This window comes from Hyperolius riggenbachi, chromosome 9, assembly GCF_040937935.1.
Source record: "Hyperolius riggenbachi isolate aHypRig1 chromosome 9, aHypRig1.pri, whole genome shotgun sequence".
In the NCBI taxonomy this organism is placed as follows: domain Eukaryota; kingdom Metazoa; phylum Chordata; class Amphibia; order Anura; family Hyperoliidae; genus Hyperolius; species Hyperolius riggenbachi.
The window spans coordinates 159,833,760-159,851,759 of record NC_090654.1 but is presented as its reverse complement, the minus strand read 5'-3'; the positions used below and the strand labels follow the sequence as shown (position 1 = coordinate 159,851,759).

At 45.4% G+C, this 18,000-nt stretch overlaps 2 protein-coding genes across 4 annotated transcripts in view; one reads left to right on the top strand and one right to left on the bottom strand.

The window, feature by feature from the left end:
- The window catches only part of LOC137532765 (sodium- and chloride-dependent GABA transporter 3), an 843,944-nt gene that overhangs the window by 733,536 nt on the left and 92,408 nt on the right, over positions 1-18,000 (bottom strand). The gene's annotated exons all lie outside the window — the stretch shown is intronic.
- On the top strand, positions 1,529-17,536 carry LOC137533578 (uncharacterized). The gene is made up of 2 exons (XM_068254937.1): positions 1,529-2,670; positions 17,359-17,536. Exons 1-2 carry the CDS (start codon positions 1,529-1,531, stop codon positions 17,534-17,536), a joined length of 1,320 nt encoding a protein of 439 aa, XP_068111038.1.

The following is an 18,000-nucleotide window of genomic DNA, read 5'->3' as shown; positions in this document are numbered from 1 at the left end:
AGTGGCAGCCGGTCTCCTGGCCCAAGCTAGTGAACTCCTGGTCTAGCCAGACTGTGTCCGTCCACACCAAAGTCCACGATTCTTCTATCGGGATCCCTTTATTTTGGTAAGCAAAATCGCTTTGTGTGTTATCTTTGTAACTTTATCTTGTAACTATTTTTACTTTGTTTTTTGTAATTTTTCTGTATATATTAAGTTCTGCACTGTTCTATGTTTTTCTGGAATATTAAATTATTATTTAATAAGCTTGACTTCTGCCGTACTAAACTAACACTCATAGCCTAGAAGAGACTGAAGTGTAACCGTGTATAAGTTCATGCCTAATTGTACGCTTGAGCAACACTACCGTAGGAAATTGTAATTGCATTGTGTGTGGGGGCGTTTGTCATACGTTGGCCTAAGCGCGCAGCTGACCCAACGTACGAACAACGCCAGTGCGAGTAGCTAACAGTATCGTTCGGAACGACTGTTAGTGGGTCTTTGCTTCACGACAGTGTAAGATTGCAACTGTGTGTGTGTGTGGGTGCGTGGCGTTCCCGTATTTGGCCTAAGCGCAAAGCTGACCCAAATACGAAAACGCGGAGTGCGCGCTGAGGACTCGACAGCAGAGTGGAAGTGTCTAGCAACGCTAGTGGTGGCAGTGAGAGGTGTTTTGAGGGGTTCCAGCCTTGTTTGTAGCTTAAATAAGGCTGTTCCCCGCTTAATCTGGTCAAACCCGCAGTCGGGAACCGTATACGCAGGCGTGCCGCGGGCCGGTTCCTGACATAATTGGCTGGCAGCGGTGGGATCGTTTAGTACATTAGTACGCAGTTTAGCTCGCTATTCTGAGTACTAAAGGCTGGAAGCTTGCTAGAAGCAACTAGCCTACAGAAGTCTACTCAGTGCAGAATCTATATACGTTTTTTTTTTTGTTCAAAGATACACACTTGGTATTTGCTTTCCCTTCCCCCCTTTTTTTTTTCTTTTTATTTTTTGCAACACGATGGCTCAGAAAGCATCCAGCTATGCAAGGCAAAACAAAGAGATACTACTCAACCTGTGTGAGCACAAAGGCATCGAGACGGTGAGCGGCCAGACTAAGGAGCAGTTAGTTCGTGCGCTCGAGGAGTATGATGAGGCAGAGCGAGCCCGTGCTTCAACGTCAGCGGATGCAGCTCACGACACGCCAGAGGAGGAATCGCTCCCGCCACAGAATGCGAGTGGAGACGATGTCCTGGACGATCCACCAAGCAGGGAGATGCCATCTCTGGAAGCTGATCTACAGCTACTGAACTCGGCTGATCCTGAACTGCGCCTAAAGCTGATTCTACTGCACCGACAGGCAGAGGAGGGAAGAGCTGAACGGCGACGCCAGGCCGAGAGTGAAAGACTCCAGGCCGAGAGGGACAGACTCCGGGCAGAGGAGGGAAGAGCTGAACGGCAACACCAGCTGGAGCTGGCTAAACTTCAGCAGCAGAACCGGTCTGCTGGACCCGCAGAACGCGAAGGTGAGCGAGTCCACAGAATCCCCCTGGATAAGTTCCCCGCTATGGACAAGGACTCTGACATAGACACTTTCCTACAGGGGTTTGAAAGGACTTGTCGGCAGTATGGGGTGCCCCGTGAGCAGTGGGCAAGATACCTCACACCAGGGCTGAGAGGCAAGGCCCTGGAGGCGTTTGTGAGTCTCCCCCAGGAGGAAGAAACAGACTTTGAGGCAATTAAGAAAGCCATCATTGCGCGATACCACCTCACGCCAGAGGTGTATCGCAAACGTTTCAGGACAGTGCAGCGAGGTCCTAATGACAGTTACCTGGATCATGCTTGCAACCTGCGCACTGCCTTCCAGCAGTGGGTAAAAGGACTGGCTGTTGAAACCTTTGATGCCCTGCAGGAACTGATAGTAAAAGACCAGTTCCTCCACACTTGCCCTGTTGAGGTCCGGCAGTTTGTACGGGACCGAGAGCCAAAGACCGTGGATGAGGCCGCGAAAGTTGCTGATGCCTACACGTCCAATCGAGCATCTGATTTTCGGAGGACTACGGCGCCCAGCTGGAAGGGAGAAAAGCCTGCGAGACCTTCTCCTCTGAGCACCCAGCAAAGCCAGGTCCCGCAGCCGCCTGGAGGTAGAACAGCCACCGTTGACACTCGGAGATGTTTTGCCTGTAACAAACCGGGTCACATCAGTGCTACGTGCCCAGAAAAGAAGAAGGAAGCCCCAAACTCTGGCGGGGCCCGGAATGCGTTGTGTGCCACCAGGAATGCAGGTAGCTATGCAGAGAATCTGCAACCTGTCACGGTTGGGGATACGGTTACCACCGGTCTAAGAGACACTGGAGCAGAGGTGACTCTAGTGCACCCCCAGCTTGTGAACCCTGAGGAGTACATTCCTGGCAAGACTATGGCTGTCAAAGGAGTTGGGGGTGTCACCCCCGCCATACCCACCGCCTTGGTCCACCTGGATTGGGGGGCCGGCAGCGGAATGAAAGAAGTGGGGGTAACGGATGCCATCCCCACAAACGTTTTGTTGGGTACTGACCTGGGACGGTTAGTGGCCCGGTATGAGCCTACTCCACACCCCATGGGGCCTGCACCCCCAGCAGAAGTTCAGGACTCTTGCAAGGTACTGTGTGATAATGCTGTGCAAGCGGGGAGTGCTGGTGAGGCCCCAGGGGCTACGGACTGTGTACTAGGAGCCAGCCCTAGTGAGTCTCCAGTACCCAGGCCTGGAGGAGGACATGTTGTTACCATGAATGCAGATAATGTTGATGTAAAATGTGATGTGTTGCATAATGACATGTGTACCGTGAACGTTCCGTCAGCTGCAGTGGTGACCCGCAGTGCTCACCGGGCTGCAGCAGACGAATTGTCCACTGAAGGGGCTGATGTCACTGGGTCGGGCTCTTCCACTTCAGAGCCTGGCTCTGAGAACCCAGAGGCCTCTCAGTTTGCCACCTCCCTGGTGCCTGTGGCCGACAGCGCTGAGTTCTCCGAGGCTGTGCGACTTGATAGCAGCCTGGAAGAGCTCAGGAGTCTGGCGGACAGGGCACCGGTGGAGGGCGACAGAGTGAGGGTGTACTGGGAACACGGCAGACTGTACAGAGAGGTTATTCCCTCTGAGCCGTCTGAAGTGGAGGAGGCCGACCGGCAGTTGATTGTTCCTCACAGGTACAGGGAGCAGCTATTGAGAATAGCACATGAGGTGCCCCTGGCTGGTCACTTGGGGATCCGCAAGACCAAATCCCGGCTTGCCCACAATTTTTATTGGCCCCACATGGGGACAGATATTGCTGATTTTTGCCGGTCTTGTGTCGCCTGTCAGCGGGTCGGCAAAGCAGGTGACACCGACAAAGCCCCACTGAGGCCCTTACCCATAATAGAGGAGCCCTTCCAAAGGGTTGCTGTTGACATAATTGGGCCTCTAGCGGTACCCAGCAGCACAGGGAAACGTTTCATTCTTACGGTGGTAGATTATGCCACTCGCTACCCTGAAGCTGTAGCCCTGAGCTCCATACGGGCAGACAAGGTTGCGGACGCATTGGTGCGCATTTTCTCACGGGTCGGTTTTCCCCGCGAAATGCTCACCGATCACGGCCCGCAATTCATGTCGCGCCTAATGGAATGCCTCTGTAAGCAGATGCAGGTAGAACACATCATGGCCAGCCCTTACCACCCCCAGACAAATGGGTTATGTGAGCGGTTTAATGGTACTCTAAAACAGATGCTAAGGGTGTTTGTTGAATCGCAAGGGAGAGACTGGGAGCGATACCTGCCCCACTTACTGTTTGCTTATCGTGAGGTGCCCCAGGCATCCACCGGGTTCTCGCCCTTTGAGCTATTATATGGGAGGAGGGTACGCGGACCCCTCGATCTCATTCGAGAGGTCTGGGAGGGGCAGGATATGGGCCCCGGGGTCTCCATAGTGGAATACGTTCTGAAGTTCCGGGAAAAGATGGACACCCTGGTGGGGTTAGTGCGAGAGAATCTGACTCAAGCCCAGGCCACCCAGAAGCAGTGGTATGACCACGGGGCTAGGGAGAGAGTTTATGAGGTAGGTCGCAAGGTATGGGTCCTAAACCCGATGCGACAGAATAAGCTGCAGGCCGCTTGGGATGGGCCCTATACCATACATAGGAAGATTAGTGATGTGACCTATGTGGTCGCGCTGGATGACCGAGGTAAGCAGCTGAAAACATACCATGTAAATATGTTAAAGGAACATCATGCTAGAACCGCTTGCGCTCTCCCTGTCTGCAGTTTGCTACCGGACGGTGAAGCAGAGGCCCTGGTTGACATCCTGGCATCCACCCAGGAAACCGACTCTGTTACCGAGGTGCAGATCAATCCGGAGTTGACAGCAGAGCAGCAGGCTGGGCTATCTGATGTGCTGACCCTTTACCGTGGTACCTTTACAGCCCGCCCTGGTCTGACCAGCCTGGCTGTACACCATGTTGACACCGGAAATAACAAGCCGGTTAGACAGTCAGCCTATAGAGTCTCCCCTGAGGTTCAGGCCCACATCAGCAAGGAGATTGAGGAAATGCTGTCACTAGGGGTGATCCAACGGTCGCACAGCGCATGGGCATCACCTGTAGTGCTAGTACCCAAACGGGACCAGACCACTCGGTTCTGTGTAGATTATCGAAAACTAAATTTGATAACTGCATCAGATGCTTACCCAATGCCGAGGGTCGACGAATTGTTAGATAAGCTAGCTGGCGCGCAATATCTAACAATCGTGGATTTGAGTCGGGGATACTGGCAGGTCCCTCTAACAGCTGAGGCACGGGAGAGGTCTGCCTTTATCACCCCCTCAGGTCTGTTTGAGTTTAATGTGATGCCTTTTGGGATGAAAAACGCCCCAGCCACCTTCCAAAGGGTTGTAAATGGTCTCCTGGAAGGTTTGGAACACTGCGCTGTCGCCTACCTAGATGACATCGCCGTGTTTAGCGCCAACTGGAACGACCACTTAGCGCAGCTGTCACAGGTTTTGGGGCGCATCACTGCAGCAGGACTAACAGTCAAGCCTAGCAAGTGTCAGATAGGCATGAAACAGGTACAGTACCTGGGACATGTGGTGGGGGGGGGAGAGCTTCGTCCAGATACTGGGAAGGTAGATGCCATTGTGTCCTGGCCCACCCCCCACACGAAGAAGCAGATTCAGTCCTTCTTAGGGACTGCGGGGTACTATAGAAAGTTTGTCCCCAGCTACAGTGCCCTCGCCAAGCCCTTGACAGACCTCACAAAAAAGAAGCTGCCCAAGCAGATTCTCTGGACACCAGAATGTGAACAGTCATTCACAGCTCTGAAGAGGGCCCTAGCCAGCCCTCCCGTGTTGCAAGCGCCAGACTTCAGCCGACGGTTTGTAGTCCAGACGGACGCCTCAGCCTTTGGCCTAGGTGCTGTATTAAGCCAGGTAAACCAAACTGGGGAAGAACATCCGATTCTGTACTTAAGTCGGAAGCTGCTACCCCGGGAGGTAGCTTACGCCACCATAGAGAAGGAGTGCTTGGCAATTGTATGGGCCCTACAAAAGCTGCAGCACTATCTCTACGGTCGTGTATTCACCGTCGTAACCGACCACAACCCTCTTAGTTGGTTACATCGGGTTTCTGGGGACAATGGAAAACTGCTGAGATGGAGCTTAGTTCTCCAACAATATAGCTTCACCATTCAACATAGGAAGGGGAGCAATCATGGGAATGCTGATGGGCTGTCCCGTCAAGCAGAACCAACAGTGTAGGTGCAGGCAGGATGATCTGGGAAGATCATCTGCCTTGCACCAAGTTAACGGCGGAGGTGTGGAGATATATTGAGGTGCTGATGATATTAAGGATAACAGGAACATATTTCCTTCATTTTTTGACTGTAACATATGGGATTGTCTGTTAGCCAGTCTTCCTGGAATTCCGTATAAAGTGTAAATTACCTATCATTGTCTGCTTCTAATGAGGAAACCCTTAATTAGACAGTTGCTGTGAAGCCTATACAGGTGGTCAGACCATGTTGTCTGAATAATGCCTCAGATGTGTATTGGGCTTGGGAGTAATTGGTCACCTGGCCAGAGTAAACTGAAGTCTGTCTAATGTAATTCTGTATGTAGATGTCCATTACCTCTGCCCCATTGTCCAGCAGGGGAAACTGTGTCTACTGCTAATTACCTGCCAATTGAGGAAGAATAGGCTGGTCGGCATGGCTTTTGAGTCTGGTGTCAGCCATTGGGACAAGGCAAGCCTGCTAGAGTCTTGGGGGCAGGGGGAAGCTGACACCTGAATGTTTGAAATGTATTTGACAGCCTACTGGAAATTATTGAAGAGGTGAAGTCCTTTTGATACCATTTTCTACCTGTGGAAATTGAATTATTGGTGGAGTTGAAAAGCCTCATTTAACAATCTCTTGATGTAAAGACATTGTAACCTGGGGAAATTGGGCTAAGGAAGTCTTTTGTTGGGTGTGTGGACTATAGTGGATGTTGGATCTCTGGAAATCCAATTATGACTGAGGATGTAATTAAATCCAGCTTCCCCCCCGTCCACACAGGCTTACAGCCTCGAGGCGAATATTTCATTATAAAAACCAGGGGACAGCTACCTCAAATCAGTTCTCTTCTGACGGTAGTGGCAGCCGGTCTCCTGGCCCAAGCTAGTGAACTCCTGGTCTAGCCAGACTGTGTCCGTCCACACCAAAGTCCACGATTCTTCTATCGGGATCCCTTTATTTTGGTAAGCAAAATCGCTTTGTGTGTTATCTTTGTAACTTTATCTTGTAACTATTTTTACTTTGTTTTTTGTAATTTTTCTGTATATATTAAGTTCTGCACTGTTCTATGTTTTTCTGGAATATTAAATTATTATTTAATAAGCTTGACTTCTGCCGTACTAAACTAACACTCATAGCCTAGAAGAGACTGAAGTGTAACCGTGTATAAGTTCATGCCTAATTGTACGCTTGAGCAACACTACCGTAGGAAATTGTAATTGCATTGTGTGTGGGGGCGTTTGTCATACGTTGGCCTAAGCGCGCAGCTGACCCAACGTACGAACAACGCCAGTGCGAGTAGCTAACAGTATCGTTCGGAACGACTGTTAGTGGGTCTTTGCTTCACGACAGTGTAAGATTGCAACTGTGTGTGTGTGTGGGTGCGTGGCGTTCCCGTATTTGGCCTAAGCGCAAAGCTGACCCAAATACGAAAACGCGGAGTGCGCGCTGAGGACTCGACAGCAGAGTGGAAGTGTCTAGCAACGCTAGTGGTGGCAGTGAGAGGTGTTTTGAGGGGTTCCAGCCTTGTTTGTAGCTTAAATAAGGCTGTTCCCCGCTTAATCTGGTCAAACCCGCAGTCGGGAACCGTATACGCAGGCGTGCCGCGGGCCGGTTCCTGACACACAACTCTTTGTTTTCTGTCCATTAGCCAGTTCCCTATCCATGAACACAGACTCTTCCCCAGTCCTTGCATCCTCAACTTTTGCACCAGACTTTTGTGGGGAACAGTGTCGAAGGCCTTTGCAAAGTCCAAGTATATCACATCTACAGCATTCCCAATATCCATATTAGCAGTCACTACCTCATAAAAGCTGAGCATGTTAGTCAAACAGGACCTGTCTTTAGTAAACCCATGTTGATGCTGAGAAATAAGATTATTTTCTACTATGAAGTCATGTATAGTATCTCTTAGTAACCCCTCAAATAGTTTGCATACAACTGATGTTAAACTTACAGGTCTATAATTTCCTGGATCAGATTTTTTGCCCTTCTTAAATAATGGGAAAACGTGGGCTGTACGCCAATCCACTGGGACTCTGCCAGTTGCAAGAGAGTCACAAAAGATAAGATAAAGGGGTTTATCTATAACTGAACTTAATTCCCTTAGGACCCGAGGATGCATGCCATCTGGGCCAGGTGCCTTGTCTATTTTTAATTTATTTAGTCTTGCCTTCACTGCTTCCTGCGTTAAGTATTTAATATTACAGTTAGAAGATTGAGACTCTTCCGCCTCTGTAGTTTGCAACAGTGCTGTTTCTTTTGTGAAGACAGAAGCAAAGAAAGCATTTAATAACTCTGCCTTACCTTGGTCATCCACCATTGAGTTCCCATCCTCATCCTTTAGGAGTCCTATACAGTCAACCTTTCTTTTTTTAGAGTTAATGTAGTAAATCATGTATTTTACGGCGCATACTAACGCCTGACTTTTTAAAACTACGGGTTGTCAAATGACAATTATATGTGATGTCATGCTGTCATCTGACGATGGCTTGTACTCACGTGCAACTGTCGTCAAAACGGCCGCCCCGCGGGCGGGTCTGACGACCTGTAGTTTGAAAAAGTCCAGCATGTGTAAGCACCTTTAGTTTCCAAAATACGTTATTTGGCTATCACCAATACAAATATATTGAATCACTTCCCCACTTTCAATAAGAAAACAGTAAGTTGAAGTGGCAGCATAAAAAAGACTGCATAGCAGATAACACAGTTTTACAAATGTAAATAACCATAGAAAATGTGAACTCAATCAAACATAAAATATACTATATGCAGGGTATCAAAATATATAACCAGGATATTAAATTGACTCCTATTAGAGGATAGGTAGTAGGCATGGACTTAAAAGCGGGATAGAGCTTGTCTAATGTCCGGTGAAGTAATATTTTGAAGCCACGTTTGCCAAACTTTGTAGAAATGGTGGACTCTGTCCGCAATATTAGCTTTAATCTTTTATTTTCATGCATTCTATCGAGGACACAACTATAAGAGAGCATATACTGGCACCACTGAGATGCTATATAGGTCTTTGTGGCGCTAGCCGTGAATTGAACCAGTTTATGCGAAGCGTGAGGAATATCATCTGGTTTGTGACCTAGTAAAAATATTAAAGGGTCCATTTGCGAAAGGATAGAGAGAGTCCTGTTAAGCATGCTTGTTAATTTAGACCAAATTCATGCCACCTTGGGACTTATCCACCGGATATGGTACATGGTACCAGTACATTGGCAACCTCGGAAACAAGCAGCAGGGTTATCAGGGTATGTAGTGTGCAGTTTCGCTGGCACCATATACCTTCTATTTAAAGAGAACCCGAGGTGCGTTTAAAGAATGTTATCTGCATACAGAGGCTGGATCTGCCTATACAGCCCAGCCTCTGTTGCTACCCCAAACCGCCCTAAGGTCCCCCTGCACTCTGCAATCCCCCATAAATCACAGCCATGCTGTGAGGCTGTGTTTACATCTGTAGTGTCAGTCTCGGCTGCTCCCTCGCCTCCTGCATAGCTCCGGTCCCTGCCCCCATCCCTTCCCTCCAATCAGCAGGGAGGGAAGGGATGCAGGCGGGGACTGGAGTTCTGCAGGAGGCGGGGAGAGCAGCAAAATGACACTATAGAGATAAACACAGCCAGCTCTGACAAGCTGTTTGTCAGCAGCGTGGCTGTGATTTATGAGGGATTGCAGAGTGCAGGGGGACCTTAGGGGGGTTTGGGATAGCAACAGAGGCTGGGCTGTATAGGCAGATCCAGTCTCTGTATGCAGATAATATTCTTCAAACCCACCTCGGGTTCTCTTTAAAACCCTTTTAACAAATGTTTTATGTTTTCACAAATTATTTGCTCACACAGGTAGGTTCATGCAGTGGCTGTGGTAAGCAGAAATTCTATTCTGACTCAGGTTTTTGTAGAAAATTTTTTTTATTTAGCTTCAGTTTTCTGCATTTCACACTTGTTACAGCAAAGCATTCAATGTGATTCATGACACACTAAACAAGTGCAACATTTAATGGTCTACACATGATTTTCCATTGAGCATGATAAAAGCACATTTTATTTGTACTTCTATACAGTATTTATAGTGAGAATATAGATATGGGAGAGAGAGAGAGAAGGAGAGAGGGAGTAGTTGCTAGGAGACCAATCTAGGCTATTCATACTCGAGTGTTACAACTATGCTTTAAACATGAAATTGAACAAAAGATTTGGTCACAAAAGGTCTGAGAAAATCTTTAAGAGATTTTAAAACATCTCAGAGGTCCAATGTCAAAGTTACACATAAAATAATTGATTTTAATGTACAGTTGTGCAATATAACTGGTATGTAATTATATTGTAGAGTATGGTATTGGTAGTACCTTGACTTTAAAATTAACAAATTCAGTAACCAGTGAAATCTCACATACAACCAACTAACAATCAGTAGTATCAATCCACTAAATATACTATAGGTGGACAATTTTACCAATATTTCACTATATGAATTAAAGGGACTCCGAGCTCAAAAAAAAAAAGAAAGTTGTACTCACCATGGGCTTTCTCCAGCCCAGTGCTGGTCGGGAGGTCCCACGCCGGCGTCCTGGCTCCTCTCCTTCTCCCCGCTCCGGAATGGCTGGCAGGCCGCAGCCCGGGCGACACTCTCCCGAGTGTCGGGCTTCTTCTTCCGCATATGACGCGGATTACGTCACACGCCGGCCGCCTCGCGTCATCATGGCGGCCGGCGTGAAAGTACTGCGCATGCGCGAACAAAGCGCGCATGCGCAGTACTTTCACGCCGGCCGCCATGATGACGCGAGGCGGCCGGCGTGTGACGTAATCCGCGTCATATGCGGAAGAAGAAGCCCGACACTCGGGAGAGTGTCGGCCGGGCTGCGGCCAGCCAGCCATTCCGGAGCGGGGAGAAGGAGAGGAGCCAGGACGCCGGCGTGGGACCTCCCGACCAGCACTGGGCTGGAGAAAGCCCATGGTGAGTACAACTTTCTTTTTTTTTTTGTGCTCGGAGTCCCTTTAAGTAATAAAATATTGGTAAATGTACCAATATTCTACTACCGTCTATTTCCTATGCCCTTTAAAACAATAATTAGTATTTGTTAAAATGTATTTGGTACTATGTGATTACTGGATTAAGACATATGTGGACCATTGTGCTTTTGCTGAGAGGTCAGCACATTTCCACACTGCGAATTGTGGGACAGAATTACAATTTAAAATGGATGTCACCCTCCCAAGAAAAGTATCACTATTTCTGGAACACCAACATCAATATTAGCATTGTATCAAAATTGTAAACCACATAATTTATCAGTATCGACTTTAATGTAAATGGCGGAATCCATCAGAATACTATGGAATTCCACAGAATACCATTTGGAAATTGGAATTACCAGGAAGAAGTCTGTTGGATTCCCTAGTAATGACCCATTTTACCTAAGAGAAGGTGAACATCTAGGGATTGCCTAATTATTTGCCTTATTATTTAAGAGGGCTTCCAGTGTGAACTAAAATCCACCCAAAACTACTCCACCTCCTCCTGGGCATCATAACTTTTCACAACGGTGCTCTGCAAAAGGGAGTGAGATTTGCTGATCTCACTTGAAAAGAAGAGGCCAATGTTATGGACCATATGGGTAGGTATCACAAGCCTGATGGACTCTTAAACCCTTGGAAAGTACCAGCCTATATAGGGAACATGAGGGTATTGAGTCTATGGGAAACAGGTACACTTTTTTATTTGTACGTTATTTGAATTTAAAAATAGTAACAATTTAACCACTTCACCTAGTAGGGTTTTCCCCCCTTAAAAAACCAGAGCAATTTTCACCTGTCAACGCTCCTTCCATTAATTCGCCTATAACTTTATTACTACTTATCACTACATAACAATTTATATCTTGGTTTTTTTTTTGCCACCAATTAGGCTTTCTTTGGGAGGTACTTTTTGCTAAGAATTATATTTTTTTTATATAAAAGTGTTTCAATGGGAAAAATAAGAAAAACATTGAAAAAAATCATTATTTCTCAGTTTTCAGCCATTATAGTTTTAACTAAATATTTGCTAACGTAATTGAAACCCACACATTTTTTTTCCATTTGTCCTGGTTATTGCAACATTTAAAAATTTTCCCTAGTACAATGTATGGTGCCAATATTTTATTTGGAAATAAAGGTGCATTTTTTCAGTTTTGCGTCCATACCTAATTACAAACCCATAATTTAAAAAGTAATAGTAATATACCATCTTTACATACATATTAAAAAAAAGTTCAGTCCCTAAAGTAACTATTTATGTTTTTTTTTATTTGTAAGGTTTTTTTTATATTTTTTTTCATAAAAAAATTGGGGTAATTATGTGGGAGGTCAGGGGTTAATTTAACATGTAAAAACAAATTAAAAATAGGTCCTTTATTGAAAAAAAAAAGTAGATGTAATTTTACTTTTTGGCCACAAGATGTCCTCGCTGCTCACTTTCTGATGCATAGTAATACTACGCATAGAGGAATTGATGCGTGGACATTCTTTGTGAATTGCAGCGCCGTCTCATTGACGGCTGTGGTCATTGTGTTAGTATTCATTGATCTAGCGGCTACCGATCAGCAGCGGTAATGAGCGCGGGGGGAGGGGGGCTAGTGGGAAGGGAGGGATGTAGTAGCAACGACCCTGCAAGCAGTTATTGCATTTTGCAGGGACATAGTTACTAGTCCTGGGGGAGAGGTAGTGAGAGAAGAACACTGCATTGTTGCCATGTTCTTCTCTCACATGGGCTATCAATCTGCATGCAGATCCAGCCTCTGATCATCATTCTTGCTTCTCTTTTTACCACTCCCAACCAATAAAGACTCCCATGTTCTTGAGTTTGCTCACAACACTGAGATGCATAGACAACACAGAGAAAAGCTTGGATCTCACGATCCAGACACTGAATGGAACCTGTGAGGATGTGGTGGGTGGAGTACAGCTGGAGCAAGAAGCAGAGGTAGCCGCTAGTTGGGTCACAGTAGCTGCTAGTTGGGTAGGGGGAAAAGTGTAAGGGAGGCTAGTCCCGATTTGTCCCTCGCTAATAAGTATGCGTGTTTGCGTAATATTGGGGATGATGATTCTGGAGTAGCAACACTGCAGCAGGATGTGTGCCTTAGCAACCAAGGGAAAGTCTGCTGCAACGAGAATGGGAATAGAAGTGCAGCTAAGGCTAGACAGATACTGGTGGTAGGGGATTAAATTATTAGGCATACAGAAATGGAGTAATCTGTCAAAGAAACTGTGAATGCTCTACGGTCTGTTGTCTCCCGGGAGCTTGGGTTCAGCATGTAGCGGAACAAATTAAAAGATTATTGGGTGGGGCTGGGGAAGACCCAGTTGTCATGGTACATATTGGTACCAATGACAAAGTTAGTGGGAGATGGAAGGTCCTTTAAAATTTTCAGGTACTTGGAGGTAAATTTAAAGCAAGAACTTTCAAGGTGGTGTTTTCTGAACTACTACCAGTGCCACGCACTACATCTGAGAGACAGAGGGAGCTTAGGGAGTAAAAAAAAAGTGGCTGAGAAATTGGTGTTGGAAGGAGGCAGGGGTGTAACTAGAAATTACTGGCCCCCCTGCAAAACTTTGGATGGAGCCCTCTAACACTCCCCCCAATCCCCCACCCCGCTTTCTGCACAGGTAAATTGAGAACCAATGTTATAAAATTGCTAGTGCACAATTGAATGTGTTTTTCCCATGCAGATATTGTCTCTGCAGACTCCTCCAGCATCACTACAGTACACAACACTCTAGGAGGAGGTGGAGAGGCAGAGGCAGGGTGTTGCACACGAGAGCCTGCTGCACACTGAATAGGGACTGTCTACAAATCTTTGGGATAATGTACTACAAGGGGAAGACACTGAAGGGAAATGGCAAGCTTTTAAACTTATACTCAATCAATACTGTAGTATGTATATCCCATATGGAAACAAAATGTCTAGGAATAAAAAAAGGCCTCTATGGATGAATAGAAAGGTTAAAGATAAAATGAAGAGGAAAAAGAATGCCTATAAGGTCTTAAAACAGGAGGGGACCAAGGCTGCACTAAGCAATTATAAGGAGTGCAATAAAAATTGTAAAAAAGAAATTAGGCAGGCAAAGATTGAAGCTGAAAAACAAATCGCTAAGGATATCAAATCTAACCCAAAAAAGTTTTACAAGTACATTAACTCTAAAAAAAGAAAGGTTGACTGTATAGGACTCCTAAAGGATGAGGATGGGAACTCGATGGTGGATGACCAAGGTAAGGCAGAGTTATTAAATGCTTTCTTTGCTTCTGTCTTCACAAAAGAAACAGCACTGTTGCAAACTACAGAGGCAGAAGAGTCTAAATCTTCTAACTGTAATATTAAATACTTAACGCAGGAAGAAGTGAAGGCAAGACTAAATAAATTAAAAATAGACAAGGCACCTGGCCCGGATGGCATGCATCCTCGGGTCCTAAGGGAATTAAGTTCAGTTATAGATAAACCCCTTTATCTTATCTTTTGTGACTCTCTTGCAACTGGCAGAGTCCCAGTGGATTGGCGTACAGCCCACGTTTTCCCATTATTTAAGAAGGGCAAAAAATCTGATCCAGGAAATTATAGACCTGTAAGTTTAACATCAGTTGTATGCAAACTATTTGAGGGGTTACTAAGAGATACTATACATGACTTCATAGTAGAAAATAATCTTATTTCTCAGCATCAACATGGGTTTACTAAAGACAGGTCCTGTTTGACTAACATGCTCAGCTTTTATGAGGTAGTGAACGCTAATATGGATATTGGGAATGCTGTAGATGTGATATACTTGGACTTTGCAAAGGCTTTCGACACTGTTCCCCACAAAAGTCTGGTGCAAAAGTTGAGGATGCAAGGACTGGGGAAGAGTCTGTGTTCATGGATAGGGAACTGGCTAATGGACAGAAAACAAAGAGTTGTGGTCAATGGATCGTACTCAAAATGGGAGACTGTTAGCAGTGGGGTCCCACAGGGGTCTGTTCTGGGTCCAGTGCTCTTCAATTTATTTATTAATGACCTAGTAGATGCAGTAGTGAGCAATGTTGCTATTTTTGCAGATGATACAAAATTGTGCAGAATCATCAACTCTCAGGAAGATAGTGTCATATTGCAACAGGATCTGGATAGGATGGCTATATGGGCACATACATGGCAGATGAAATTCAATGTTGACAAATGTAAGGTCATGCATTTTGGACGTACTAATGGTCTTGCACCATACAAAATAAATGGGATACAGTTGGGGACATCAAACTTGGAGAAGGACTTAGGAGTACTCATTGACAACAAGTTAAATAATCGTACTCAATGCCAAGCAGCTGCAGCTAAAGCTAACAAAATTTTGGGATGCATTAAAAGGGAAATAAAAACTCGAGATGCTAGCATAATATTGCCCCTGTTTAACTCTCTAGTAAGGCCACATCTGGAATATGGAATTCAGTTCTGGGCACCACATTACAAAAAAGATATTGCAGTTTTAGAGCAGGTGCAGAGACGAGCAACAAAATTGATGCGTGGGATGGAAGGTCTCACTTATCGAGAAAGGTTAGATAAACTGGGTTTATTTAGTCTAGAGAAAAGACGCCTTAGAGGGGATCTAATTAACATGTATAAATACATCAGAGGGCAATATAATACCTTGGCGGATGAGCTTTTTGTCCCTAGGCCTTCTCAAAGGACTAGAGGACATGATCTGCGCATGGAGGAAAAACGTTTTAACCATTTATTTAGGAAAGGGTTCTTTACAGTAAGAGTGATTAAGATGTGGAATGCATTGCCACAGGAAGTCGTTATGGCAAACTCTATACCTGCATTTAAAGGGGGCTTAGATGCTTTCCTTGCGTTGAAAGACATCCATGGCTACAATTACTAGGTAATGCCTAATGATGTTGATCCAGGGATTTTATCTGATTGCCATCTGGAGTCGGGAAGGAATTTTTCCCTTTAGGGGCTAATTAAACCATGCCTTGTAAGGGTTTTTTCGCCTTCCTCTGGATCAACAGGGATATGTGAGGGAGCAGGCTGGTGTTGTACTTTATACTGGTTGAACTCGATGGACGTATGTCTTTTTTCAACCAAAATAACTATGTAACTATGTGGCTACAGCACATGTAGGTTTTGCAGTGTTCATGAACAGACTCGGGAGGCCGTCTCACTTTCCAGACACACTAACTATGAAATTAGGCAATATATTAATTGCCATACCTGTAATGTTGTGTATCTGGTTACTTGTGTTGAGTGTGCGATGCAATACGTGGGGTGCACCACTCGCCCTCTCCGCCAGAGGATTTCCGAACACTATCACGGGGCAGGGAGATGTCTTAAAAACTCAGCCTATATTACCCATGCTTCAAGCGTTTCCAGGCATTTCCTTCATATCCATTCGGGCAATATGACAAGCTTCAGATTTCATGGCATAGAAAGGGTATCACATTCCCTGAGGGGAGGGGATATCTATGGGAGGCTCCTAAAAAGAGAAGCTTTCTGGATCTGGAAATTGGGGACACGTTCCCCTACAGGATTAAATTCCAGACTAGATTTAAATACTTTTTATAATTAATACCATTGAGCACCATCTAACATATATGATATTGTATCTTGTCTAAATGCCAGGTAGATACTTTGGTAGGTTGTTGTGATGTTATGCTGTATTTATTGTTTTTAAATGAGGATTTTATATATGCATTATGGTGATACACATCACCTTTTAAAACTGTGTTGTGTATACCTTTAAGTACAAGGCCCACACCTCTAGGGGTGTGGCCTAATGCACTATATAACTTGTGAACACATTTATGTTAACATGCTATGATTAAGGAGCCATTCTATGCTCCGATACGCGTGAGCTATTTTATTGCAACACTGATGATGGATTAGAGTATCAATAAAGGATTTTTCTAATTTCACCCGACCAACTGGTGCAGCGAGATTTTTTCTGACTATATGTGGACTTTGGCAATCGATTTCCGTGCTCCCCTTTGGTCATACACGTGAGTGCAGCGGTCTCTCCTCCTCTCCTTCTTAACTATGTAACTATGTCTATAAATCTTTGTATGATTTGTTATCAGTGGCTGAGCAGATGCAGTCATTAGAACACTTGTGCAAGGAGAAGAAAGTTTTTTTCTCTCTCTTTGTACCCTTAGCTGTCAGTATCTTAGGACAGGGAAAACAAACATCTCCCCCAAGGGGCCCCCTGTGCCTTCTGGGCCCCCCTGCGGCTGCATCCCTGGCAGGGTCTATTGTTACACCCCTGGAAGGAGGGGTTTAGGTTCCTGGAGAACTGGGCAGACTTTACAGTCGGCTACAGGTTCTACAGTAGGGATGGGCTGCGCCTTAATGGGGAGGTTGCAGCTAAATTGGGGGGGGAAGATGGCTAAATGGTTGGAGGAGATTTTAAACTATGATCTAGGGGGAGGCAGGAGTGTTAAGTCCCAATATGTGGACAAGATAAGGTAAAAAAGACAGTGGGAACCTATCATTAAGAGAGGTGGAGGGGGGGGCAGTGTAAAGAGTAAGGAGGGGGGTAACTCTTCAAGTAGCCCATTTCATGTAACCAAAACTGGAAAATGTGTTGGAAAAAATATAAAGTGCATGGAAACCAATGCTAGGAGCCTTGCAAATAAAACGGAGGAACTCGAGTTCATTCTGATTGACAAAGGTTATGACATTGAGGGATTAACAGAGAAATGGATGGATGAAAGCGATGACTGGATAGCAAATTTAGAAGGATACAATGTGTTTGTAAGGATAGAGCAGGGAGAAAAGGTGGAGGGATTTTTCTCTTGATTTGTCTCTCTGATTTGATAAAAACTCTTTTACAGCTGCCATAAATGATGAGATGGATAAAGATTGTGAAGAAGTCAGTTTGGGTAAATATTCATGGTGAAAATAACTGTTGCCAATTGCTTATTGGGGTGTGCTACAGGCCACCACATATTCATGAAGCTTCAGAACTGCAATTACACAGCAGATTGAAAAAGCTGCAAGTAAAAATGAGGTCATCATAGTTATTGGTGACTTCAACTTTCCAGACATTGACTGGAATATTGAGGCTACCCATTCTGGTAAAAGTGGTAGATTTCTGGCAACATTACAGGACAGTTACCTGACTGAAATGGTAACTGAACCAACTGGGAGGAATGCACTACTGGATTTGATAATTTCAAATAGACCAGATAATGTATCAAATGTGCAGGTTCAAGAACATTTGAGAAATAGGGATCACAACATAATGTTTGATCTGGTGACTG

Coding starts and splice junctions, on each gene's coding strand:
- LOC137533578 (XM_068254937.1), top strand. CDS start 1,529: ATGGACAAGGACTCTGACATAGACACTTTCCTACAGGGGTTTGAAAGG. Junction 2,671..17,358: donor GGGGCTACGGACTGTGTACT/AGGAGCCAGCCC, acceptor AACCAATGCTAG/GAGCCTTGCAAATAAAACGG.